General features: G+C 36.0%; 1 protein-coding gene across 1 annotated transcript in view; it reads right to left on the bottom strand.

Moving 5' to 3' along the window:
* The window catches only part of LOC133541766 (cysteine protease atg4da-like), a 29,779-nt gene extending 23,907 nt beyond the window's left edge, over positions 1-5,872 (bottom strand). The window contains exons 1-4 of the mRNA XM_061885339.1: positions 5,739-5,872; positions 1,723-1,928; positions 1,564-1,647; positions 1,325-1,498 (exon numbers count right to left, since the gene is read on the bottom strand). Of these exons, the coding sequence (XP_061741323.1) occupies positions 1,325-1,498; positions 1,564-1,647; positions 1,723-1,882 (418 nt within the window). The 5' untranslated portion in view covers positions 1,883-1,928; positions 5,739-5,872. The remainder of the gene's footprint in view (positions 1-1,324; positions 1,499-1,563; positions 1,648-1,722; positions 1,929-5,738) is intronic.
* Positions 5,873-18,152: the final 12,280 nt, after the last annotated feature.

The raw sequence follows: 18,152 nt of genomic DNA, 5'->3' as shown, positions 1-18,152 counted from the left end.
ACTTTATGAGTATTTATTGCCATCTTTCCAACTTCTTTGTCATGTTTTTCTGTCATCAAATTCTAAAGTTAAAGATTATTTGCACAAAAAAAAAGTTTATCAGTTTGAACATCAATATGTTGTCTTTGTAGCATATTCAACTGAATATGGGTTGAAAAGGATTTGCAAATCATTGTATTCCGTTTATATTTACATCTAACACAATTTCCCAACTCATATGGAAACAGGGTTTGTATATATATATATATATATATATATATATATATATATATATATATATATATATACACACATATATATATATATATATATATATATATATATATATATATACTTGCAGTGTGTATATTGTACATATTACATATTGTGATTATATTTTTTATAGCGCTTTTCTCTAGTGACTCAAAGCGCTTTACATAGTGAAACCCAATATCTAAGTTACATTTAAACCAGTGTGGGTGGTACTGGGAGCAGGTGGGTAAAGTGTCTTGCCCAAGGTCACAACGGCAGTAACTAGGATGGCAGAAGCGGGAATCGAACCTGCAACCCTAAAGTTGCTGGCACGGCTACTCTACCAACTGAGCTATGCAGCCCCATTGTTATGAATGTGTCTGTTACTACATTATATACCGTATTTCTCGGACTATATCGCAGTCTTTTTTGTAGTTTGGCCAGGGGTGCGACTTATACTCAGGGGTGACTTATGTGTGAAATTATTAACATGTTACCGTAAATTATCAAACAATATTAGTTAGCTCATTCACGTAAGAGACTAGACTTATAAGACTTCATGGGATTTAGCAATTAGGAGTGACAGTTTTTTTGGTAAACGTATAGCATGTTCTATATGTTATAGTTATTTGAATGACTCTTACCATAATATGTTACGTTAACATACCAGGCACCTTCTCAGTTGGTTATTTATGCCTCATATAACGTACACTTATTCAGCCTGCTGTTCACTATTCTTTATTTATTTTAAATTGCCTTTCAAATGTCTATTCTTTGTGTTGGGTTTTATCAAATACATTTCCCCCAAAAATGCGACTTATACTCTAGTGCGACTTATAAATGTTTTTTTCCTTCTTTATTATGCATTTTTGGCAGGTGCGACTAATACTCCGGAGCGACTTATACTCTGAAAAATACGGTATCTACTTGCAGTTGTTTTTGAAGTTGTTTAGGATGGCTTTGACGGCTCTCACGTTTTTAATCATGTTTAAAATCCCCCAACCCCCCAAAAAGTTATTGTCTGTCATAATAATAGTGAACGATAGGCAAAATTCCCAAATCCTTTCCATGCTGATAGCAAATGTGACGTCACCTTGTGGCATGAGGTGTAAAAGCAGCCCTCGCGCGAACAACATCTGCCCCGTGCGGAGGAGACATCCCCAGCCGCTGTCGGTGGTCAGTGCGCAGCCGCTCAGCTGAGGGAAGCCTCGTCTGTACGTCAACCACAATAAGGAAGCAAAAGAGCGGTGGAAACAGTCCCTCTCACCTGACATGACAACAGACAGGTGAATTAGATCAATAATGTGGCATCGTGCTTTAAAGGCCGCTCACCTTGATCACTGAGATTATATGGATGCCCTAACAAGATCACAGGGGATGTCTTGCTGAATGTCGATTTTTGTTTGAAAGACCAGCCTAAAAAGAAATGAAAAAAAGTGATAAAGAGACCAAGTGTTGGGACAATAAAAGCACATTATAATGCAGACGTACTGTATTTGACATTGTTCCATGCTGAGACCAACTTGGATTTGAGTTTTCCCCGTTCCTCCGCCTCTTCTCCACTCTGAGAAGCGGCTGAGGTAGGAGAGAGGAAGAGCCAGTCATCCATAAACTCATCTGCGGGGCAAGTCGAGGAAGCACTGGGATTCATAATCAACAGATCCGAACCATGGGAGCACTCCTTATGGCCATAGCAGCTGCGTACGCCGATGAAGAAGCACAAGAAAGTACTATTGTTACTGGTCTTCCACGTATGAAGGAAAGAACGGGTGTGTTTGCCAGTTAAACTTGCAACAAGCGGTTTGATATTTTGTGCTGCATCAAAGTGAATAATTAGCTACGGCAGTGAGGAAAGCGTGTGACTGCACCCTGTGACTCAAAGAATGTCAGTTATTCAGCTACAGCAGAGGAAGAGCTGGCAGTGTTATTCTTTTTCATATTTGCATCATGTAATCACTTTGTATAGTACAGTGGTTCTCAACCTTTTTTCAGTAATGTACCCCCTGTGAACATTTTTTTTTATTCAAGTACCCCCTAATCAGAGCAAAGCATTTTTGGTTGAAAAAAAAAAGAGATAAAGAAGTAAAATACTGCTCTATGTCATCAGTTTCTGGTTTATTAAATTGTATAACAGTGCAAAATATTGCTCATTTGTAGTGGTCTTTCTTGAACTATTTGTAAAAAAAGATTAAAACATAACTAAAAACTTGTTGAAAAATAAACAAGTGATTCAATTATGAATAAAGCTTTCTACACATAGAAGTAATCATCAACTTAAAGTGACCTCTTTGGGGACTGTAATAGAGATCCGTCTGGATTCATGAACTTGATTCTAAACATTTCTTCACAAAAAAAGAAATCTTTAACATCAATATTTATGGAAAATGTCCACAAAAAAATCTAGCTGTCAATGTGTATTTTTTTCCACAGTTTATGAACTTACATTCATATTTTCTTCTAGTATTATTCAATAAATATATGTATAAAGGATTTTTGAATTGTTGTTATTTTTACTAAATCTCACGTACCCGTTGGCATAAGTTCAAGTATCCCCAGGGGTACTTAAACGTATAGTATTACTAACGTTAGTACTTGCATCATCAAACAGAATAAAATGGAAAAATTAGCAATGTTTCCATCAGAGTTTCTATGCTGAGAAGCGTTGTTCTTAAACTGTTTGACTATTTGCTCACGCAGTTGTGGACAAAGGGATGTACCTCGCCCCGTCCTTTCTTGTGAAAGACTGAGCAATTTTTGGGAAGCTGTTTTTATACCCAATCATGGCACCCACCTGTTCCCAATTAGCCTGCACACCTGTGGGATGTTCCAAATAAGTGTTTAATGAGCATTCCTCAACTTTATCAGTATTTATTGCCACCTTTCCCAACTTCTTTGTGACATGTTGCTGGCATGAAATTCTAAAGTTAATGATTATTTGGCAAAAAAAAAATGTTTATCAGTTTGAACATCAAATATGTTGTCTTTGTAGCAAATTCAACTGAACATGGGTTGAAAATGATTTGCAAATCATTTTATTACGTTTATATTTATATCTAGCACAATTTCCCAACTCATATGGAAACGGGGTTTTAATGTGCAGTATTTACCATATTTCGAACACAACTTATAACTTAAAGAAATGTAGACAAAAATACAAGTGAAAATAATAATGTGGAAAAAAATTATGTATAAATAAATACATGTAGAAACAAATAAATGCACGAATAAATGAATGTGGAAATAAATACATGTAGAAACGGAAATAAATAAATGTAATAACAACTAAATGAAGAAACAATTAATTGTAAGAATTATTACATGTGGAATTAAATACGTGTACGGATTAAAAAATGTGGAAATAAATACACGTACAAATAAATACATGTAGATATTAATAAATGTGGAAATTAATACATGTAGAAATAAATACATGTATAAATAAATAAATGTGGAAGTAAATACATGTATAAATAAATACATGCATGTACAAATAAATACATGTAGGGATGAATAAATAGAGAAATAAATACATGTATAAATAAATACATTTTGGAATTAATACATGTGGAAATAAATAAATGTAGAAATAAATACATGTAGGGATTAATAAGATAATTTTTGAAAATGATAAATCGATTTAGAATCAGAATAAATAAGAATAGTGATTCGGATGTAAATCCATTTTTTTGTTCACCACCACTTTATATGTTTATCAAGTATATCTACTGTATATTTGCTCCCTCTAAAAATGTCAAAGAAGGGGGAAAATTACACAATGTTTTACATTTTCTATATTATTTTACTGTGCTGTATTTACCTTATTTCGAACACAACTTATAATTTATCTTTAACATCATTTTAAATAAATAAATAAATGTAGAAATACATACATGTGAAAATAATGTGGAGAAAAATAATGTAAAATTAAATACCTGTAGAAAGAAACAAATGCATAAATAAATAAATGTGTAAATAAATAAATGCAGAAATGAATTAACTTGAAAATAAAGAAATGTAATAACAAATAAATGTAGAAATAAATAATTGTAGGAATTAATAAATGTGGTAATAAATACATGTAGAAATAAATACATGTATGGGTTAATAATGTGGGGATAAATACATGTAGAGATAAATACATGTACGGGTTAATAAATGTGGAAATAAATACATGTAGAATTAAATAAATGTAGGAATTAATGAGGAAATAAATACATGTAGAAATAAATAAATGTAGGAATTAATAAATGAGGAAATAAATACATGTAGAAATAAATAAATGTGGGGATTAATAAATGTGGAAATTAATACATGTAGAAGAAAAAACATATAAAAATAAATACATGTAGGAATTAATAAGTCAATTTTTGAAAATGCTAAATCGATTTAGAATCGGGATGAATAAGAATAGTGATGTAAATCGATTTTTTGTGCACCACTACTTTATATGTGTATCAAGTATATCTACTGTATATTTGCTCCCTCTAAAATGTCAAAGCAGGGGGAAAATTACACAATGTTTTACATTTTCTATATTATTTACTGTGCAGTATTTACCTTATTTCGAACACAACTTATAATGTATCTTCAACATCATTTTAAATAAATAAATAAATGTACAAATAAATACATGTGAAAATAATGTGGAGAGAAATAATGTAAAAATAAATACATGTAGAAAGAAACAAATGCATAAATAAATGAATGTGTAAAGTAATACATGTAGAAATTAATTAACTTGAAAATAAAGAAAAGTAGTAAATACATGTAGAAATAAATAATTGTAGGAATTAATAATTGTGGAAATAAATACATGTATGGGTTAATAAATGTGAAAATAAATAAATGTAGAAATAAATACATGTACACATGAATACATGTAGGAATGAATAAATAAGGAAATAAATACATATAAAAATAAATACATGTAGGAATTAATAAGTCATTTAAAAAAATGATGAATCGATTTAGAATCGGGATGAATAAGAATATGAAATTCATATGTAAATCAATTTTTTGTGCACCACTACTTTATATGTTTATCAAGTATATCTACTGTATATTTGCTCCTTCTAAAAATGTCAAAGAAAATTACACAATGTTTTACATTTTCTATATTATTTTACTGTGCAGTATTTACCTTATTTCGAACACAACTTATAATTTATCTTCAACATAATTTTAAACCCCGCGAGCCCAAAGGGAATAAGCGGTAAAAAATTGATGGATGGATCATTTTAAACAAACTCAACATGTTTTAAAAATAATGTGTCTAAAAAAAATGAAAAACATTTTATTTTCATAGTACAAACCTAATACTAAATGAACATAAATAAATTATTAAAAAGAAATGTATGAGAAATAGGTGATAAATAATAATGAATATAAAACTCATTCGTCCATGTTGACGTCGCAACAGTCACCGACTAGCGAACACTTATCTTTAAATTAAGTTCCCGAAAACTCACAATGAAAGAAGGCTGTTGGTGTGCGAGCCTCGTCCTTACCTTCATCGAGAGAACGTCTTATTTGTAACCTTTAAGGAGTCATGTTTGGCAGAGGAATTCCCAGCGGAGTCATTTCTTCTCCTTCACACTACCCCGCGAACAAGTCATTATTCGCTCCCACTTCCTTGTTTACGTTGGGAAGCAGTAAACTCGTCTGTGATTGGTCAACCAAACACCCAATGACCGCCCTAGTCCCCGCCTTTTCCTGTTGGCCATCAATGGAAGTAAAATACTGTACATGTGTACTTTTCTTTGTATTACTTATTTCTTCTTCAACATATCCTCATGTTTTTGATCTCAACGTGGTTTGGGCTATGTGATAAATAATTCAATGTAAAAATAGATAAATGTGGAAATTAATAAATAAATGGAGATATATATACATCTGGAAATTAATACATGTAGAAATAAATACATGTAGGAATAAATGTATGTGGAAATAAATACATGTAGAAATAGATAAATGTAGGAAGAAATACATGTGGAAATTAGTGTAGAAATAAATACAGGTAGATATAATTACATGTGGGAATAAATAAAGGTGGAAATGAATACATCTAGAAATAAATATATGTGCAAATAAACACAGGAGGAAAACATAAACATGGGAATAAATAAATGTGGAAATACATCCATTTAGAAATATATAAATGTGAAAATGCCATCCGGGAGGAACTCAAAGTAAAGCCGCTGCTCCTTGACATCGAGATGAGGCAGATGAGGTGGTTTGGGCATCTGGTCAGGATGCCACCCGAACGCCTCCCTAGGGAGGTGTTTAGGGCACGTCCAACCGGTGGGAGGCCACGGGGAAGACCCAGGACACGTTGGGAAGACTATGTCTCCCGGCTGGCCTGGGAACGCCTCGAAATCCCCCGGGAAGAGCTAGACGAAGTGGCTGGGGAAAGGGAAGTCTGGGTTTCCCTGCTTAGGTTGTTTCCCCCGCGACCCGACCTCGGATAAGCGGAAGAAGATGGATGGATGGATGGATGGATGGATGGATGGATGGATGGATGGATAAATGTGAAAATAAATACATGTAGAAATAAATATAAATGGAAATAAATACATGTAGAAATAAATAAATGTAGGAAGAAATACATGTGGAAATAAATACATGTAGAAATAAATACATTTAGAAATAACTAAATGTGGAAATAAATACATCTAGAAATAAATATATGTGCAAATAAACACGTGTAGAAAAAATAAACATGGGAATAAATAAATGCGGAAATAAATACATTTAGAAAAAAAGAAATGTGAAAATAAATAAATGTAGTAATAAACACATGTAGACATAAATAAATATGGAAATAAATAAATGTATGAATTAATAAATATGGAAATAAATACATGTATAAAATAAATACATGTAGAAATAAATACATGTAGAAAGAAATACATATGGAAATAAAGAAATTTAGAAATAAATACATGTAGAAATAGATAAATGTAGGAAGAAATACATGTGGAAATTAGTGTAGAAATAAATACAGGTAAAAATACATATGGAAATAAATAAATGTAGAAATAAATACATGTAGAAATAATTAAATGGGGGAATAAATAAATGTGGGACTAAATACATCTAGAAATAAATATATGTGCAAATAAACACATGTAGAAAAATAAACATGGGAATAAATACATGCGGAAATAAATACATTTAGAAAAAAGAAATGTGAAAAAAATAAATGTAGAAATAAATACATGTAGACATAAATAAATATGGAAATAAATAAATGTATGAATTAATAAATATATAAATAAATAAATGTATCTATAAATACATGTAGAAATATATAGATGTAGACATAAATAATGTGGAAAAAATTATGTAAAAAGATAAATATATGTAGAAACAAATTTCATGTAGAAATAAATAAATGCAGGGATTAATAAATGTGGAAATTAATACATGTAGGAATGAATATTTATGGAAATAAATACATGTAGAAATAAATACATGTAGGATGAAATACATGTGGAAATAAACACATGTAGAAATAAATACACGTAGAAATAATTAAATGTGGGAATAAATACATGTAGAAATAAATATACATGCAAATAAACACGTGTAGAAAAAATAAACATGGGTATAAATAAATGCGGAAATAAATACATTTAGAAAAAAATAAATGTGAAAATAAATCCATGTAGAAATAAACACATGTAGACATAAATAAATATGAAAATAAATAAATATTTAAATTAATAAATATGGACATGAATAAATGTATAAAATAAATACATGTAGTTATAAATAATGTGGAGAAAAATTGTGTAAAAAAACAAATATATGTATAAAATTACATGTAGAAATAAATAAATGCAGGGATTAATACATGTGGAAATGAATACATGTAGAAATGAATACATGTAGAAATGAATAAATTTAAGGGTTAATAAATGTGGAAATGAAAACTTGTAGGAATAAATACATGCAAAAATAAATAATGTGGAAAAAAGTATGTAAAATATAAATACATGTAGAAACAAACAAATGCATGAATAAATACATGTGGAAATACATAACATGAAGAAATGAATTAACTTGGAAATAAACACATTTAGTAACAAGTAAATATAGGAATTAATGAATGAGGAAATAATACATGTAGAAATAAATACAATACAATGCAATAAATAATGTGGAAAACAATTATGTAAAAAATAGATACATGTAAAAACAAATAAATGTGGAAATAAATACATGTAGAAACTAATTAACTTGGAAATTAATACATTTTGTAACAAATAAATGTATAAATAAATATATGTAGGAATTAATGAATGAGGAAATAAATACATGTATAAATAAATAAATGTGGAAATGAATACATGCAGAAATGAATACATGTAGAAATAAATAAATGTAAGGATTAATAAATGTGGAAATGAATACATGTAGAAATAAATAAATGTAGGAATTAGTGAATTAGGAAATAAATACATTTAGAAATAAATACGTGTAGGCATTAATACATGTGTAAATGAATACATGTAGAAATAAATACATGTGGAAATAAAATACAGTTAGGTATAAATTTAAAACATTTGACTATTTATCCATCCATCCATTTTCTACCGCTTGTCCCTCATTATTTATGTCCCATTTATTTACCAACTTTAATTGATTTAGTCATGCATTTAATTATTTGTTAATTCTTTTATTTATGTATTCCAGTATTTATGTCAGGTATCGTCGTCCATATTGGGCAGCTCACCCACACAAATGTTTGTTGCACAGAAGATGAAGTGTAGGACGAGGTGAAGGTCAAGCTATGTTTGACTAGCACTTGAACGCACCAAGATCTTCTTTTACTTGAGGTTATGATGTATTTGATCATACCATATAAATTATGTTTTACTGCGTCATCTACAATGGTAGATGAGGCATGGCCAAACTTTTTTCTCCACTGAGGGCTGAACAATGAAAAAAAAATTAAAAATTGTGGAACACTTTGATATTTTTTGCTGCATTTTTAAAATTTTATATGGAGGCTTACATTTCATTTACTGTATATATCTAAAGACAAAGCTTTGTGTCAATATGAGGATTGAATTACATGTTTTGTACATTTTGATATCAACATCTTAGCCTTTTCTTTTTAGATTAGGCCTTTTACCTTTATTTTTACATTTTAATTGTTTTTTCTGTGTGTTAGAATTTGATGCCAGCAACACGTGACAAAAAAGTTGGGAAAGGTGGCAATAAACACTGATAAAGTTGAGGAATGCTCATCAAATACTTAATTGGAACATCCCACAGGTGTGCAGGTGAATTGGGAACAGATGGGTGCCATGATTGGGTATAAAAGCACCTTCCATGAAATGCTAAGTAATTCACAAAAAAGGATGGAGCGAGTGTCACCAATTTGTCAGCAAATTGTCGAACAGTTTTAGAACAACATTTCTTAACGAGCTATTGCAAGGAATTTAGGGATTTTACCATCTACGGTCCGTAAAATCATCAAAAAGTTCAGAGAATCTGGAGAAATCACTACACATAAGCGATGATATTACGGACCTTTGATCCCTCAGGCGGTACTGCATCAAAAACCGACATCAGTGTGTAAAGAATATCACCACATGGGCTCAGGAAAACTCCATAAAAGCACTGTCAGTAACTACAGTTGGTCGCTACATCTGTAAGTGCAAGTTAAAACTCTGCTATGCAAAGCGAAAGCCATTTATCAAAAACACCCAAGAACGCCGCTGGCTTCTCTAGGCCCGAGCTCATCTAAGATGGACTGATGCAAAGTTGGAAAGTGTTCTGTGGTCTGACAAGTCAACATTTCAAATTATATTTGGAAACTGTGGACGTGGTGTCCTCTGGAACAAAGAGGAAAATAACTATCCGGATTGTTATAGGCGCAAAGTTCAAAAGCCAGCATCTGTGATGGTATGGGGGTGTATTAGTGCCCAAGGCATGTGTAACTTACACATCTGTGAAGGCACCATTAATGCTGAATGGTCCATACAGGTTTTGGAGCAACATATGTTGTCATCCAAGCAACGTTATCATGGATGCTCCTGCTTATTTCAGCAAGACAATGCCAAGCCACGTGTTACAACAGCGTGGCTTCGTAGTAAAAGAGTGCGGGTACTTTCCTGGCCCGCCTGCAGTCCAGACCTGTCTCCCATTGGAAATGTGTGGCACATTATGAAGCGTAAAATACAACAACAAGACCCCTGTACATCAAGCAAGAATGGTAAAGAATTCCACTTTCAAAGCTTCAACGATTAGTTTCCTCAGTTCCCAAACATTTATTGAGTGTTGTTAAAAGAAAAGGTGATGTAACACAGTGGTGAACATGCCCTTTCCCAACTACTTTGGCACGTGTTGCAGCCATGAAATTCTAAGTTAATTATTATTTGCAAAAAAAAATAACGTTTTTGAGTTTGAACATCAAATATTTTGTCTTTGTTGTGCATTCAATTGAATATGGGTTGAAAATGATTTGCAAATCATTGTATTCAGTTTATATTTACATATAACACAATTTCCCAACTCATATGGAAATGGGGTTTTTACATGAAAAATTATAATATATCTGTTATGTACGGCAGGGGAAGGAGACGACACCACGGCAGGAGTCATTTCAATGGGTCTATTGAACTTGATGAGTGTGTGGGATGTGTATGCTACTCTAAGTGATAGGTGCAAAACGATGTGTAGAATTAACCATGGGAATGTTACCATGTGCGTGTTTCGTCAGACCAAAGGGGCAAGACGAGAAGGCAGTCCGTGGGCAGGCAAGCGGTCGGGAGATACAAAGGACATACGCCACGGGAACAGGGAAGGCACAGAGAGAGCGCAAGTACAAGGGAGGGAAGCCATAGACGGGATTGTGACTGTGAGAGTGAACTACGTTCCGGCACTGGATCTTCAGGTCCGTTGGTGTTCATGCTGTCTGCCCTCATTAATCTCAGGTGTGTTGATTACAGATTGCCTGCAGCTTTGCTGGCACGTGGAGAGCGAACAGGGGGCGTGTCCTGGCGTGCTTCCAGCGAAGGTGTCAGCCAAGCTTGTAGCAGACGGCATGACGGATTGTTTGCATGTTTATAATATCTTAAAGGCCTATTGAAATTAGATCTTCTTATTCAAATGGGGATAGCAGGTCCATTCTATGTGTCATACTTGATCATTTCGCGATATTGCCATATTTTTGCTGAAAGGATTTAGTAGAGAACATCTACGATAAAGTTCGCAACTTTTGGTCGTTAATAAAAAAGCCTTGCCTTTACCAGAAGTAGCAGATGATGTGCGCGTGACGTCACCGGTGTGAGGGCTCCTCACATCCTCACATTGTTTATAATGTGAGCCACAAGCAGCAAGTGCAATTCGGACCGAGAAAGCGACAATTTCCCAATTAATTTGAGCGAGGATGAAAGATTTGTGGATGAGGATATTGATAGTGAAGGATTAGAAAATATAATAATAAAATAAAATAAAATAAAAAGCGACGGCTCCGAGCGGCGGCAGTGTGAGCGTTTCAGATGTAATTAGACACATTTACTCGGATAATTCTGGAAGATCCCTTATCTGCTTATTGTTTTAATAGTGTTTTAGTGAGATTGTAAAGACATACCTCAAAGTCGGATGGTTGCGGTGAACACAGTGTCTCACAGAGAAGCCGAGGAGCCAAGCTCACAGCTGCCTTTTTTGACAGCTACTGCATGAGGACGCATAATCCAATGATGTCTCCGGTAAGATATAAATCACAATTTTCCCATCCAAAAACATGCTGGTTGACATAGAGAAAACATGTTCGCTTGACCGCTCTGTGTTAAAGTTTCACAACAAAGAAACACCGGCTGTGTCTCGGTGCTAAAGACAGCTGCAAAACACCGCTTTCCACCAACAGCATTCTTCTTTATAGTCTCCATTATTAATTGAACGAATTGCAAAAGATTCAGCAACACAGATGTCCAAATTACTGTGTAATTATGCGGTGAAAAGAGACGACTTTTAGCTGTAAGTGGTGCTGAGCGAACATGTCCCCTCCAACCAATAACGTCACAAACACACATCATCATACGCGGGAAATCTAAAATTGTAATTTAGTAAACTAAAAAGTTCGTATTGGCATGTGTTGCAATGTTAATATTTCATCATTGATATATAAACTATCAGACTGCGTGGTCGGCAGTAGTGGGTTTCAGTAGGCCTTTAAAACATGCAAAGGCCGAAAATGAATATATGGATTCCCATTTAGAAGAGAATATATTTGTGTGTTCATAAGACCTTGTGTGTATGTAAAACTTCAAATGTCATTTAAAAGCATGAGTGTTATAATGGGTTTGAAGAAAAACATTTGACAATTCTGACATTACACGCCAAAATTTAATGCAAAAAAAAATTAAAAAAAAGGATGTCCCTTTCCTCTACCTTTACACAGCACATGGAGTCAGATAAAAAGTCAGAAGCTGATATGATAATGACAACCCATAAATATCTTCACCGACAACATTTCACTAACAGATTTCTTAGAGAAACCAACACAAATCCAGCTTTGGTCGTCACATGGCTGCCATGTGGCAAGTTCGCCACCAGGTGGCAGTGTAACACAAGCCTAATCAGAGCCGTGTACAGCGCAGTGTTTTTCAACCTTTTTATGAGCCAAGGCACAATTTTTTTATTTTTTTTTAATCTAGACGGATACTATCCCATCCTCGTCGCCGTTATTGTGTGACAAACGTGTCCCTTATTAGCAATCAAAGCTTAACAATACACCAAAAAAAAGCCTATTGTCTTTTTCTACCTTTTTTATTCCCTCTCTTACTTTTCCCACTTCCGGGTGTCCAACACACAACACGTGTCATCATATCCGGTGTCCCCTTCCCTTAACTTCCCCTTACAATGGTTCCAGGATTTGTCCTGTGACCCGGGTAACCAATACATGACTGACACCACCAGCAGAAAATGTTAAAAACGAAACTCAATAGCCCATATTGACAATATAAAGTCCATCCATCCATCTTCTTACGCTTATCCGAGGTCGGGTCGCGGGGGCAGCAGCCTAAGCAGGAAAGCCCAGACTTCTCTCTCCCCAGCCACTTTGTCCAGCTCCTCCCGGGGGAACCCGAGGCGTTCCCAGGCCAGCCGGGAGAGATAGTCTTCCCAACGTGTCCTGGGTCTTCCCCGTGGCTTCCTACCAGTCGGACGTGCCCGAAACACATCCCTAGGGAGGCGTTCAGGCATACTTGCCAACCCTCCCGACTTTTCTGGGAGACTCCCGAATTTCAGTGACCCTCCCAAAAATATCCCGGGTCAACCATTCTCCCAAATTTCTCTCGATTTCCACCCGGACAACAATATTGGGGGCGTGCCCTAAAGGCACCGTCATTAGCGTTCTCCACAACCTGTCATCATGTCTGCTTTTCCTCCATTCAAGCAGTCACATAATACACACATAAGTGAATGCAAAGCATACTTGGTCAACTGCCATGCAGGTCACACTGAGGGTGGCCGTATAAACAACTGTAACACTGTTACAAATATGCGCCACACTGTGAACCCACACCAAACAAGAATGACAAACACAACAGAACAAATACCCAGAACCCCTTGCAGCACTAACTCTTCCGGGACGCTACAATATACATCCTCGCTACCACCAAATTCTGCCCCCACAACCCCGCCAACCTCAAACACCCCTTCCCCATCTCCCGAATTCGGAGGTCTTAAGGTTCGCCAGTATGAGTTCGGGTGGCATCCTGACCAGATCCCCGAAGCACCTCATCTGGCTCCTCTCGATGTGGAGGAGCAGCGGCTTTACTTTGAGTTCCTCCCGGATGACAGAGCTTCTCACCCTATCTCTAAGGGAGAGCCCCGCAACCCGGCGGAGGAAACTCATTGTAACCGTGATCTTATCCTTTCGGTCATGATCCAAAGCGCATGACCATACGTGAGGATGGGAACGTAGAACGACCGGTAAATTGAGAGCTTTACCTTCCGGCTTAGCTCCTTCTTCGCCACAACGGATCGGTACAACGTCCGCATTACTGAAGACGCCGCACCGATCCGCCTGTCGATCTCACGATCCACTCTTCCCTCACTCGTGAACAAAACCCTGAGGTTCGTTAACTCCTCCACTTGGGGCAGGGTCTCCTCCCCAACCCGGAGATGGCACTCCGCCCTTTTCCGGGTGAAAACCATGCACTCGGACTTGGAGGTGCTGATACCCATCCCGGTCGCTTCACACTCGCCTGCGAACCGATCAAGCGAGAGCTGAAGATCCCGGCCAGATGAAGCCATCAGGACCACATCATCTGCAAAAAGCAGAGACCTAATCCTGCATCCACCAAACCAGAACCCCTCAATGCCTTGACTGCGCCTAGAAATTCTGTCCATAAAAGTTATGAACAGAATCGATGACAAAGGACAGACTTGGCGGAGTCCAACTCTCACTGGAAACGGGCCTGGCGATGCGGACCAAGCTCTGACACTGATCATGACAGACAGTCCGATATCTCATACTCTATGAGCACTCCTCACAGGTCGAATGCCTTCTCCAAGTCCACCAAGCACATGTAGACTGGTTGGGCAGGCTCCCATGCACCCTCTAGGACCCTGCCGAGAGTATAGAGCTGGTCCACAGCTCTACAATATTAAGTTGTTCTCATCAAATCCTGCTGACCCCACTATGGACTGGACTCTCACTATTATGTTAGATCCACTATTGACTGGACTTTCACAATATTATGTTAGACCATTGCATCTGGTCTCTCCCAGAGTACGGGGGTCACCCACATCTGCGGTCCTCTCCAAGGTTTCTCATAGTCAGTCCCAATGACATCCTACTGGGTGGTGAGTTTTTCCTTACCCTTATGTGGGCTCTGATGATTGATTGATTGAAATACCTGGCGCAATTGTTCGATATGACTTCAGACCATAACCATCATTGTCTTGTCTCGAAGTAGGCTTACAACGAGCTACCTGCTGCCACCTACTGGTACGCAAGAGTACTGCATGGTTACTCCGCTGATCCCCAGACTCTACACCAGGGGTCACCAAACTTTTTGAAACCAAGAGCTACTTCTTGGGTACTGATTAATGCGAAAGGCTACCAGTTTGATACACACTTAAATAAATTGCCAGAATTAGCCAATATGCTCAATTTACCTTTAATATATATATATATATATATATACATATATAAAAGCGGGTATTTCTGTCCGTCATTCCGTCGTACATTTTTTTTTTCCTTTTACGGAAGTTTTTTGTAGAGAAGAAATAAAAAAAAAAACACTTAATTGAACGGTTTAAAAGAGGAGAAACCACGAAAAAAATGAAAATTAAATTTTGAAACATATTTTATCTTCAAATTCGACTCTTTACAATTCAAAATTCAACCGAAAAAAATTAAAAGAAATACCATCTAATTCGAATCTTTTTGAAAAAAAAAAAAAAAAATTATGGAACATTAGTCATTTTTCCTGATTAAGATTCATTTTAAAATTTTGATGACATGTTTTAAATAGGTTAAAATCCAATCTGCACTTTGTTACAATATATAACACATTGGACCTAGCTATATTTCTAACAAAGACAAATCATTATTTCTTCTAGATTTCCCAGAACAAAATTTTTAAAAGAAATTCAAAAGACTTTGAAATAAGATTTAAATTTGATTCTACAGATTTTGTAGATATGTCCGAATATTTTTTTTAAAATTTTAATCATAATAAGTTTGAAGAAATATTTCACAAGTAGTCTTCGTCGATAAAACAGAAGCTAAAATGAAGAATTAAATTAAAATGTATTTATTATTCTTTACGATAAAAAAATAAATAAATTACTTGAACATTGATTTAAATTGTCAGGAAAGAAGAGGAAGGAATTTAAAAGGTAAAAAGGTATATGTGTTTAAAAATCCTAAAATCATTTTTAAGGTTGTATTTTTTCTCAAAAATTGTCTTTCTGAAAGTTCTAAGAAGCAAAGTAAATAAATGAATGTATTTAAACAAGTGAAGACCAAGTCTTTAAAATATTTATTTGGATTTTCAAATTCTATTTGAGTTTTGTCCATCCATCCATTTTCTACCGCTTATTCCCTTTTGGGATCGCTGGCGCCTATCTCAGCTACAATCGGGCGGAAGGCGGGGTACACCATGGACAAGTCGCCACCTCATCGCAGGGCCAACACAGATAGACAGACAACATTCACACTCACATTCACACACTAGGGCCAATTTAGTGTTGCCAATCAACCTATCCCCAGGTGCATGTCTTTGGAAGTGGTAGGAAGCCGGAGTACCCGGAGGGAACCCACGCACTCACGGGGAGAACATGCAAACTCCACACAGAAAGATCCCGAGCCTGGATTTGAACCCAGGACTGCAGGACCTTCGTATTGTGAGGCAGACGCACTAACCCCTCTCCTACCGTGAAGCCCTATCTGAGTTTTGTCTCTCTTAGAATTAAAAATGTCCAGCAAAGCGAGACCAGCTTGCTAGTAAATAAATACAATTCAAAAAATAGAGGCAGCTCGCTGATAAGTGCTGCTAATTGAGCTATTTTTAGAACAGGCCAGCGGGCGACTCATCTGGTCCTTACGGGCGACCTGGTGCCCGCGGGCCCCGCGTTGGTGACCCCTGCTCTACACATTGTTTGCGGATTATAATTATTGGTTTGCAAATAAATATTTTTCCGACCAATTTGGTGAAATCGCACACCAAACAATATCTCACGTCACAGTCCGCTAAGTGTGCCGCGGCACAGTGGTTGAAAAACACTGGTCCGAGAGTACGGGCCCAAAATTTCACGTGAGGGGCTTTTGACCAATCAGACAATCTCTTAAGTTATTGGTCTAAAAGCGACTCACGTTTTTTTGATTTATTGATTGACACTTTTATTAGTAGATTGCACAGTACATATTCCGTACAATTGACCATTAAATGGTAAAACCCGAATACGTTTTTCAACTTGTTTAAGTGAGGGTTCCACAGTTCGAACCCACTCAGAAACCGAGACCCCCCCTCTACGGACGGCCAAATTTGGTTTGAAAAGACTTCTTTTTCAGCAACACATTAGAACCAGACGTGACTTAATCGAGTCAAATGTTCAAAGTGGAAGCCCGGTTGTCCTTTAGAAAGAAAACATCCTACAAACACTTAAGCCCTATCTTAAAAGGATGATGAAGAGGACAAACAGGATGGCTGACAACACGACTAAAGGAGGTCCGAATCCTACGTGAATGTCCATGCCCAGTCAAATTTATTTTATTTCCACACACTTGGACTGGGGCCAACTAATTAGCACACGTTCTTAAAAGTGCTCATTGCCAATTAATATGCATGCATTTCTTTGTTTTTTTCATCGCAAAAAAAGCTGAAGAAATGCTGGCCACGGACATTCAGGGTAAGATTTGTCTTTACCTCTTTCATTGCTGAACCACATGGATCAATAAAGTGTGGTATTCAGGAGAGTCAGGGAAAGAGAAGTTTACATGCACTACTTTTTTTCATCCACAGACACAGGTATACATTATCAGTAAACAAAAAACTGAAACACGACAAGTTTTCAACGATATGCATCATACAGTACTCACAAAAAGTTGGGCTTTCAGGGGGTATTTTTATGGTGTACCTAAAATGCACACTGTCGATTTTATAGTAAAAAACAAAGACAAACAAACTGGCCGCTCAGTCGCCAAACTGTTACTTCACACATTTATACCGCAGATTTTACTGTGAAAAACAGCATCAGTTTGCCATGAAAACTGAAGCCCACTTCTACACTCCTATTTGTACCTGCTTTGTCTTCCAGTCAGTGCTGGATTATTGATTTGTCGATGTCACTTCTTGTTGCTCTTGTCATATATTATCGCTCCTGTCGTGTCGTACCTTGTCGTGTCTTTGCTGCGTAGCGGTAAGCTATATTCGTTTGATGTTTGTAGCTTA

The sequence above is a fragment of the Nerophis ophidion genome, linkage group LG23, assembly GCF_033978795.1.
Source record: "Nerophis ophidion isolate RoL-2023_Sa linkage group LG23, RoL_Noph_v1.0, whole genome shotgun sequence".
In the NCBI taxonomy this organism is placed as follows: Eukaryota; Metazoa; Chordata; class Actinopteri; order Syngnathiformes; family Syngnathidae; genus Nerophis; species Nerophis ophidion.
This window is presented reverse-complemented; position numbering and strand designations above follow the sequence as displayed.